This window comes from Coptis chinensis, chromosome 8, assembly GCF_015680905.1.
Source record: "Coptis chinensis isolate HL-2020 chromosome 8, ASM1568090v1, whole genome shotgun sequence".
Classification (NCBI taxonomy): Eukaryota; Viridiplantae; Streptophyta; class Magnoliopsida; order Ranunculales; family Ranunculaceae; genus Coptis; species Coptis chinensis.
In genome coordinates this window covers 78,845,304-78,856,319 of record NC_141463.1, presented here as the reverse complement: position 1 = coordinate 78,856,319, position 11,016 = coordinate 78,845,304, and the positions used below count along the sequence as shown (strand labels likewise).

The following is an 11,016-nucleotide window of genomic DNA, read 5'->3' as shown; positions in this document are numbered from 1 at the left end:
GGCCCTGGTACTGTGACCCTTACTCTTGTGGAACTTGCACTAAGTCCGCTGGTTTATGGTACCCAGGGAGCCTGGCTTGGGAGGAGCTGGCCATTTGAGGTAGCTCTGGTCCTTGATCGAGTTCAAGACCTCGTCTGGTATTTTGTTCAGAGGAGCAAAGTTTCTGTCCATCGAGGGAAGAGCTTTTTCAACTCCTTCCATCCATGGCTTCTTTTGTGGTTTTCCATCTCTATTGCTCGCTAAATTTTGGTACTACCCTCTTGGCATTCGTCCCTTTGATGGGGATTCAGCCCTTTGGCGACCACGATGGCGATCTCTCTTTGGCTTTTGAGGTGAAGAGTTGTCGGTCCCCTCTCGTGCGACCAGATGGTTTGCCCGATTAATCTTCTTTACTTCCTGACATCTGTTAAGGACATCCTCCTCCCACCCTGCATGAGTTTCAACCCTGTCTAGGAGTTTCTCCAAATCACGGGGTGGTTTCCTGGAGAGGGACCCGAATAAGGCGATGTTTTCGTCCAACCCTTGTTTGAAAGCCATTATAGCAGTCTGTTCGTCACAAAACTCTACCTGAATTGAAATTTTCATAAACCGTTGCATGTAGGATCTCAATGCCTCTCCGTCCTTTTTATTGATGTTAAACAGTGCATCGATCCATTTCGGTTGGTGCTTATTGCACGAGTATCTGTCGATGAAGGTTCTAAACAGCTCTTCTGAGGACCTGATCTGCCGCTCAGGTAACCTATGGTACCACTGAAGTGTGGATCCAGACAGGGAAGCTTTGAACTCTTGAAACATGACGTGGTCATACCTTTCATACTGTCCTATGGTGGCACGATATCTGAATACGTGATCCACTGGATCTGACTTGCCACTGAAGATACTGAACTTTGGTTGTCTGTAACCGCCAGGATAGGGCTTTCTCATTACTCGTGATGAGAAAAAAGATATGTATGCCCCCATTATAGCGGATTAAACAAGGGAGTCTTGCATTGTTCTTCCTTTACCAGTCATCCTATACATCTGATGGATCAGGTCATTTTTCTCAGTCTCATATGCGCTTTCTTTGGTAGAAAGTCTCTTGTTCTAGATTCTTTTTCGGTGTCGGGGGTTGACATCACGATCCTGGTCAATGGACTCTGATTCTGATGTCGTACCTAAGTTCTCATCCGAATTACTGTACTCTGATTATGAGGGTTCGTATCAAACTAGATCCCCACACCTTGGGTTCCTAGCTCGACCACCCTCTGGAAAGTCGTCCCCATCGAGATCGATGAGCAGCTCTTTCCCTGTGTCAGATTGATACAAATACCTCAGCAGCAGTACCTCGCGCTCAGGGTTGCTTCTTTGCTATTCCAGAGCCTGTACCGCTTGACTTGCCTGAACAGACTCTGGGTTGGTAAGGATAGCATTCTCACCATTTTGGCGTTCTCCTTGAATGTTATTTCCAGGGCCTGCACCGGGAGCAACTAGTCCGTCGGTGCTAGTTACCTATCCATGAAGGGGATTACTGGCATAATGATGATCGACATTCTCCCCCTTCAGGCATCTCGTGCTCTTCTTAGCGCCACCTTTTGTTTTCTTAGTTCCTGCCATCACAATGGTAAGAGTTTTTAAACTAAATCAGTCATCATAACGAATGTTTACCTGCTTTCATCCCCACAGACAGCGCCAAAAGATGTAGGGGATTTTTAGAGTATCCCCTGATCCTCCTCTGTGCCTTGTGATTCATAACCATTTTCTTGATAGAGAAAGGATAAGATGATTTAGTGTTCAGGGTTGAACTGTCTGGCGGCTGCCTACGTATCTCCTTATTTATTTAGAAGAATAAAACCCTATTTTGCGTAGTTCCTAAGAGCGAATTCCTATGGTTTATATAGAAAGAGCCTTGGGAGTCCTAGGGTTAGGGTTAACCTCACCGCTTGTGAGTTTCCTTCCATCTTTGGACTCTACCTTCCTATTACGAATCCTCTCCTTATGGAAGTCTAAATCTGGACCATATCTTATTAGAGGTAGGTTTCCTTATTGATCATAATATCCCATCGCATATGAGAAGATTAGATCTAAAAGGTAACTCTTAAAGATATGTTATTCTGATTCCTTCCTTATCATCAAAGATCGCCCTCTCCAGTTTCCTTCTATTCAGGGAACTATCTTTATCAGTTCCTAACGATTTTGAGAACTGGTATATTCAGAGGCGAGTCGTCACGTGACTAGCACATGCTTACGACACACTCGTGATAATCACAAGATAACTTATTCCCAAAACTAATCCTATGATTCTCGTCTTATTCCAGGTATCCATAGTCCTAGGTTATTTCCCATCAACGTATCATCTAATCAATGATGGGAAATCTCCCTTACAAACGACATGGTTGTCAAAAGTAAGAAATTACATCAAAACAGCTTTTTTGTGTCGCCAAAATGGCGTTACAAATAATTTTAGTGACACCATTTTGGCATCACAAATATAGTGTCATAATTTGGTGTCAATTATTTTTGTGACGTCAAAATGGCGTCACTATATTTTGTAACGCCACAAATTAATGACATCATGAATATTTGTGACGTCAAAATGACATCACAAAATGTTAGGCGTCACAAATTTTGTGACGTCGTTTTGGCGTCACAATATATTTTAGAAAAAAAAATAGTTGTTATACAACAACCAATTATTATTATTATTATTATTATTCAAGATACAAGTAGCCCTAGCCACCACCGGTTACTATATGAACTAGCCAAGATACAACTCTTTTAAGTCTATTCCATAAAATACACAATCACACCGTCAATCCTATTCAAAAATAAAACATTCATTCCCTCACTCAAAATTATCAAGTCACTTGTAAACACCAAGTACTTCAATTTTCCAAGCAAAAAAATACATTGCATTATGCTTACAACTAGCTAGAAAGAAAGTCTTCTTATTAGAAAGTGTCCAAGTGGCAATATCAACCACCTCCATCCTTCAAGGTCGGCAACAAACAAATGCCACATGTATTACCTGTTTCATTTAACAAAAGAGTTTAGATAGACTTCTACCTTAAAATGTTACGAGAGATATATACAACAATATTTCAAGCATACACTCAATATGGTAATTAAGTAAAAAGAATAACTACTTCTACACTTTTGACCAGGAAATTAACAACTTCATGATATGTTACGTGGACACGCCATATTTATAAGAATAATCTGTGTTTATCGATCCACGTATCCGTGTTAGACACATGTTGTATGTGTTATACCTCAATTTTTGATATTTTGCCACGTTGGATACGGACATGTGGATCCACCTCAATGTAACTTAGCTTTTATGTTAAGTATGTATCTTGTGCATATCCAACCCTAGCTAGACTCTCGAAACCAACAAAGGTGCACCAACAATAAGCCAAAAAACAAGCACAGACAAGACCAAGCCTTTGAAAAATCAATTTCTTTTGGTTTCTGTTAGAACTAGGTGGATTTTATATTAAAAAAAATACAAGTAAACGTGTAAAGCTGAAACAATTGGCTCAGGGGCTCACAACAATAGGTAAACTTTGAATACCTTTTGGAGTGATTTGTTTTCAGCAATGAAGAATTCGTCATAAGGATCATCAATCACACCTTCGTAGACCCATCTACACATTAACTTCATTTGTTTAAGTCATACACCATTCAATAAAACAATAATGAAGTGTGAAGACAAGTAATAAAAAGAAGCAACACTTGTAAAATATATATGCAGGACACCTTATAGTAATCTACTTTATTAACTTTCCCAAATATATATATATGCAGGACAGCAGGAGAAAGGAAGCAAGACAAGTAATAAAAAGAAGCAACACTTGCCAAATATATGATGGGCAACTTACTTGTATAGGCACTTATTAATTGTGGAAGTCCTGCAAAACGAATACACAAAAAATATGAATCTCCTTGGTACAACAAAAACTGAAATAGCAATACCACCACAAAACAAGGAACTAACATACTACCAATGACCAATCAGCTATGAGTTAAATACTTAAGCGGCTGAAGTAGCTATAAGCTGAACTAACCTTTATGATTTAGGTTGTCCAAGCCAACACCTAACAACTGAAAGAGTATGCTCCGGTGAGTTGAACTTAAGCCACCCGAAAAACAAACCAACCAAACGTTCAAACAAAATAAAGTAAATTTAACATAACAAAAATAGTGTTCAATACACCATAACTATTTGTCCACGTCTAAATGTTCATGAACCACCAGACAAACCTGCCAACAAATTAAAGAAAAGAAAATACAAAACTTATTCCTAAACAATATAAATCTGCCAAAGTTTTTAGTCCTAAGTGGGCAAGTTTTGTTACAAACAAACTGATCCCAAGTCAATAAACACCCAATAAGTTTTCCAAATTTAGTTCTTGCAATACCCGAGTAGAGATTACCTTCTTGAGTCAAAGGTCCATTGGAGCTTACTTCAGTGCTTTGAAGTACTTAGATACTAAGAAATCCAACAACCCAAAAGAAAACTAAATGAAGACAACCATACATACTACTACCCGCCAGCAATAGCTTCATGCCTTTGTATTTTAACGCCCATCATACTAAACAATAGGGGGAGGTTCACTTAAACATGACAACACCCAAAACCCCTCATGTTCATTATTGTGAACTGACCATATATAGCGCACACACGCAACGTGGACGTGTAATATGATTAAGCCATTTGTCGAAGCTTATATGCTTACACGAATGTGTAACTGCTAACACATACTAGTACCCAAGACATGATAGTTTACATAAAGATAAGAAAACAAGAATCCATTTTTGCTCCCATCAAATCATAACATAATAGTACCCCATACACTAAAGACAGTCAAGACATACTAAACATATAACTTCTAGGTTTGCTCCACCACTAGTGAATTTGAAATTAATTAATCCGAGAGTTGCTGACATGGTACAAGTTCATAGTAAAAAAATCATCTTAATGTTTAGACAGTGTGTTAAAATAGATTAATCTAATAGGACCTTATGACCTAAAAGAGCTCCACAAAACTAGTTGTACCATCCTTTACAGGTTGTCCTAATCCAATAATTAGTGATCCATGCCTTGTCTTCGGCACTTAACAAACAAGGCTGTAAACACGTGATATATACGTTTTGTTAAGTCCTCTAACACGGGAAATATGTGTACATAGTGGACCATAAGTCTAAAGGAAAGTACATTTCTTATTATAAAAAATCTAGGATACAATTAATATGTTCACACAATTTAAATTGTGATCCAAAAAATAAAAGATGAATTAAGTTAAAGGTGCAGCATATAAAATACATTGAAGACCCGCTCGACAAACCCACTTTATATAGCGTAAGGCATTCCTCAAACAATAGGAGTTCCACCTGCCCTTGCTCTGAACAGTTACTCCAAGAATCACTAATGTAAACAAATAGATTACTTTTTCATAGAAACACCTAATAACAAATACCCTACATAAGAATTTCATTCACCACTAGACTAACAAATACATTGCCAAAAAATTTCTTACAAACTCCAAGGAAGCAACCAAGGAATCAAAATGCATTAATCAGGATACCAAGTACCAAATCCAAAGTCCATCCAAACGTCACTTTCACTTTACTAACTCACTACAATATATTAAATGACATTACTTCCTGATGCACCCAAAATAGAATTCAATCCCAAGTCATCCATTCCTCAAATAGTCAAACCAAAATTTCATGACAAAATAATTAAAAGAACTAACAAAGAGCATACAAGTCCTAGAGAACTGGTTTACAGTTCAACCTTCAGTTCTTTATGTACCGGTGGTAAGCAAGTGTAGCAACAAATTGTCTAACCCAAACATGTGCTCTACAAGGTTTATGAAATCTGAAGTTAATAAGTCCACATTGGCTAAAGTAGACAATCAACCCTTTTGTAATCAGCGGCATAACAACCCATGAACAAATTCCAAACCGCTTAACACAATATAAATAATGCAAACCAAAGAAACTTAATCATTCTCAAACTAGTTCACACAAATTTGAAACCAATTACAACACAATGCTAAAACCTTGCATCCGTGACAGACACCAACAAACCAACACGCTTAATCTTATTACACAAATGACCATGAGATAGATGCTTAATTTGATGGGCCTATCACCTTCACATATAGCAGACTAGGAAGCAGGAACACTATATGAACAAGGGAGCGAACTCTTATCCACAGTACCAATCCTTAGACAACCTCCCCTCACCTCATATATATATATATATATATATATATATATATATATATATATATATGCAACATACAATATTCTATGTACATAATATATACACGATTGGCTCATACAGATATGCATGATGATAGTCCAAAGTTTTATCCATTAAAAAAAATGTTAATAAGTAAATTACCTTGTGAATATACCAATTGTAAAGACAATTTCCTTCATGACCCGCTATATATCCATATGGAGCGATCAATTTCTCACCCTCTATGTAATCCCCACTAACCGATAAGAAATTCATGCTTGGGGGAAGAGCTGCACAAAAGTGAGGCTTATAAATATAATGAATTTAAATTTTTATGTAACTGCAGTAGACAGTAAAGGTCAACTTGTTGCCTTGTGTATGATTAAAGACGCAGACTTTCCATATTAAACTTTGGAATTCAAAAGTAATAAATTTCACTAGTTTCATTTATTGAGTTCTATGATTCTTATTTTCTTGTTCCCATTATAATGCGTTTTTCATATCGATAAATGATGATCTACACTCCTAATAAAAAGAAATGGAAACTGCTTGTGCACGAAGCAAATCCACACAGTTACACAGTAGTGTTTAAAAAATACAGCTTGACGACAACTTTTCAAGGAAACAAATACATTCATGTGTCTTGAATTTAATTTAGTTAGCCCATCTAGAATTGAAGCTTTCATTGTTTGAACATAACATTGTGAATCTTTGAGTAACCTAAGTTCCAGAAAGTTGGGAAGAAGCCTAGAACTAGTTCAAATGGAAATCTAATTAATCCCAATTCCAAAAACATCCATCAGTGAAATCATTAAATATGTAAGTTTAGGTCACCAAACACCCAAATTTATCAATAGTTACGACTTACGCCTAGAAAAGAAATTTAGTTGATTTTCTTCCGTAGTTCAAACTGAAAATAAATTTGATGTACAGAGAAATCAAAGAATCAAAAGAAGAAAATCAACTAACCTGGTCATCGGGTTCTCTTGCCTATTAAAGGCGTGTTGAACAGTTGAGTGTGAGAGAGGAGAGAGAAGGTTAGATAAAGTAAGAAGAGGGGAGAGAGTTCAGTTCGAGGGAAAGATTCTTTTGCTCATTAGTGACGCCTTACTCACGCCATTTTGTTGTCACAAATGAAAAAAACCCAGCGTCACAAAATTGTTGTTATGGTCTAGTCTGGAGATCACTTAGATCATCTAACACAAGCGTTATCTAGACTTCGGTGAACTCAGCTGAAACTTAGCCCCGAGAAATGCCTCTTTGGAGCGTTATTTGGGAAATTTTTGGGGTATCAGGTCTCACAACGGGGGATAGAAGCAAACCCATATCAGATTAAAGCGTTCTTGGATATGCCCGACCCAAAAACAAATAAGCAAATACAGAAACTGTCTGGAATGATGTCAGCTCTAAACCGATTCATATCGAGAGCATCAGACAAATGCCGACTTTTCCTGCAAATTCTCAAGAAGGGTGAACAGTTTTCGTGGAACGAGCAATGCCACCAGGCATTCTCTACTCTCAAGGAGTACTTGTCAACACCACCTGTGCTGGCAAAACCAAATGATGGTGAAACACTAGGGTTGTACTTAGCTGTGTCTAGCTTCGCTATCAGTTTAGTTCTCTTCAAAAAGGAACAGAACGCAGAGAAACCAATCTACTTCACAAGTAAAACATTGTTGTCAGCTGAGAAGAACTACTCCCACATTGAAAATGCAGTACTTGCATTACTGTACTTAGCAAGAAAGTTTAGACCATACTTTCAAGCACATCTAATCAAAATGCTAACCAACCTGCCACTAAAGAAGATCCTTTTAAAAGCCAACAAGATAACTCGCATGGCAGTATAGGCAGAAGAACTAGGTGAACACTACATTGAGTTCACCCCAAGAACATCCCCAGGTCGTTGCTGATTTCTTAGCAGATTTCCCAGTTGATGACCTGAGTTGGGAACTAAAGGTCGACACCCCGACCTCTAAGCAACACGACCCGTCGGTATGGTCACTCTTCATGGATGGAGCTAGCAATCCAGGTGGCAGCGGAGTCGGAGTAGTCCTAGTATCACCGGATGGCACAATGGTGAAAAAATCAGTTCGCATTGATTTCACGACCTTTAACAATGAAGCTGAGTATGAAGCCCTAATCATGGGGCTTCGCATGGCATTAGAACTCAATGTTCAGGAGCTTAAGGTCTTCAGCGATTCACAACTAGTCATTCTCCAGGTCGCCAACAAGTATACCACCAATAAAGGTAACCTTTCTAAGTACCTTCAAGTTGTAAATCAATTATTGCCTTCTTTTAAAAAAGTCACCATACACCATTTCCTACAGGAAGAGAATCGCCACGCTGACAGCTTGGTGTACCTCGCGACCCAAACACCGAACTGTGACCCTAGGAAACTACTCATCAAAGTAATTAATAGACATGCTTACCAAAATGAGCGCGTCCTAGAAATCAGTGACCTATGCCCACTCTCTGACACTCAGATGAGTCAAACATGGATGCAACCTATCATAGATTATATCCAGCTAAGCAAAGCACCAACAGATCGCACCAAGGCCAGACAGGTTCAATACTAGTCAGGTCGCTACTACTTAGCAAATGGCAAACTTTTCAAAAAGTCCGCCGGAGGACCCCATCTGAAGTGCATAAGCCCAGAGTAGGGTCAGATGATTTTCGCAGAGATCCACGAGGGAGAATGCGGAAACCACGTAGGAGGCCACTCTTTGGCTCACAAAGTGATCTCACAAGGATACTTCTAGCCAAGAATGTAGATCGATACCAAGAAGTATGTACTCAAATGCATGAAATGAAATGCCAAACATTTGGCCACAATATCATCCAGCCAGCTCGAGAACTCATCAAAATTGCCAGACCTTGGCCATTTCACATGTGAGGCTTGGACATCATGGGTCCATTCATTCCACAAAAAAACACAGGCTTCCGATTCGTCCTAGCTGCAACAGATTACTTCACCAAATGGGTGGAAGCAATTCCCTTGGCTCATGTCAAAGAATCTAATGTCAGAAGCTTCATCTGGACCAACATCATCACCATATTTGGCCTACCCCACACATTGGTGATAGACAATGGCTCCCAGTTTAAGGGAAAAATAGTCAAGGAATTTTTGGCTAAGTGGAAAATAGTTCACCCGTTCTCCACCCCCCAGTACGCTCAAAGCAACGGTCAAGCAGAAGTCAGCAACAAGGCAATCCTAGAGAACTTAAAGAAGAAGATTAAAAAGAACAAGAGCCAATGACCAATGCAGCTAGAAAACATCCTATGGGCTCATAGAACAACATCTCATTCTAGTACAGGCGAGTCACCATTCTCACTATGCTATGGTACTGAGGCTGTCATTCTTACTGAGCTAACTGTTACGATGACTCGATCTGAGATTGTCAAATCTGGTCAGAACGATTCTATTCTTGCTCGAGAGGTCGATTTACTTGAAGAACATCGCAACCTAGCAGCCATTCGAGTGGCATCATACCACTAAACTTTGAGAAAGACATACAACAAGTGAGTAAACCCTCGAAGCTTCCAACCTAGGGACCTCGTCTTGAAAAAGACTAAGAATGACTCGAAACTGGCACCAACATGGGAATGCCCTTACATAGTTGAACGAGTCGTTGGCAATGGAGCATATTGGATCAAGACCCAAGACGGTCAGGCATTACCACGTCCTTGGAATACTTTCTTGTTAAAGAAATTTTATCAATAAAAAATTCTATTTCCATGAGCTCTTACTCTTAACACTATACACATAGTTTTTATTTTGCATCAATGCACTGCAATCTCTCAATGTTATTAAATAAACGCACAGCTCGCTCTCTAAGAGCAAAATGCTAACTTGAACTAAAACGCTCTCCAGAGCTCAAACGTTCTCTGTGCTAAAACGCTCACTGGAGCTTAGGGCTACATAGCTCACACACTTCTCACTAGTTGGATACCTACACTTCTAGGGTCAACTCAGTACATAACGCTCTCTAAGAGCCACACAATTATTTAAGGGTTAGTTAGACTAACCCCCCCATTAATAGTTGCAATTAGTGTTAGCCCCATTTTCAAAAAATATTGGTGGTACTGATTGCAAGATCCAACGGACTCACTGAGATGATTTTTTTTTTTTTTAGATGAAGAAATCGACCGTTGGATCTTACAAAATGGGGTAAGTCTATCTAACCCATTATTTAAACTTAAATGCTTTTTGGAGCTTAAACATTCTACACAATTAAACGCTCACTCGAGCTCAAGGCTACATAGCTCACACACTTCTCACTAGTTGGATACCTACACTTCGAGGGTCAACTAAGTGCAGAACACTATCTAAGAGCCACACAATTGCTTGAACTTAAATGCTCTCCAGAGCTTACACGTTCTACATAATAAAATGCTCACTCGAGCTCAGGGCTACATAGCTCACAGGCTACTTAGCCTTAACATTTCTCACTAGTTAAGGACCTACAATTCTAGGATAAACTTAGTGTAGAACGTTTACTTGAACTAACACGTTCTCTAGAGCTAAAACGTTCATTCGAGCTCACCGACTACATAACTTAAACACTACTCATTAGTTGGAAACCTACACTTCTAGGGTCAACTATGTGCAAAATGTCCACTAAAAGCAACACACTTACATAGGCTAAAATAATCACTGGAGTAAAACACTTACTCCAGCTCTAAGAGCTACACAACAACTCGATCACTCAATCCCAAAGCTCTCTATAGCCTTATTGCTCTTGCAAAATATACACTTCTACGTTAAAATTAGGATAAACTACTGTTT

General features: G+C 38.9%; 1 protein-coding gene and 1 long non-coding RNA gene across 4 annotated transcripts; one reads left to right on the top strand and one right to left on the bottom strand.

Moving 5' to 3' along the window:
- Positions 1-2,633: 2,633 nt before the first annotated feature.
- Positions 2,634-7,341, bottom strand: LOC147483285 (uncharacterized). 3 transcript variants are annotated; one of them, XR_015204991.1, is made up of 7 exons: positions 7,199-7,341; positions 6,392-6,519; positions 5,303-5,404; positions 4,044-4,108; positions 3,858-3,887; positions 3,551-3,623; positions 2,634-3,004 (listed from the first exon to the last, which is right to left on the bottom strand). It is a non-coding gene; the product is annotated as an uncharacterized LOC147483285 (long non-coding RNA). The 3 variants fall into 3 exon arrangements; XR_015204993.1 differs by lacking the exon at positions 5,303-5,404 and having other exon boundaries at positions 3,551-3,634; positions 7,199-7,339; XR_015204992.1 differs by lacking the exon at positions 5,303-5,404 and having other exon boundaries at positions 7,199-7,339.
- A 285-nt stretch (positions 7,342-7,626) lies between these two features.
- Positions 7,627-9,726, top strand: LOC147483284 (uncharacterized). Its single transcript, XM_086579524.1, has 3 exons — positions 7,627-7,944; positions 8,129-8,477; positions 9,545-9,726. Exons 1-3 carry the CDS (start codon positions 7,627-7,629, stop codon positions 9,724-9,726), a joined length of 849 nt encoding a protein of 282 aa, XP_086435650.1.
- The last annotated feature ends 1,290 nt before the right edge of the window (positions 9,727-11,016 follow it).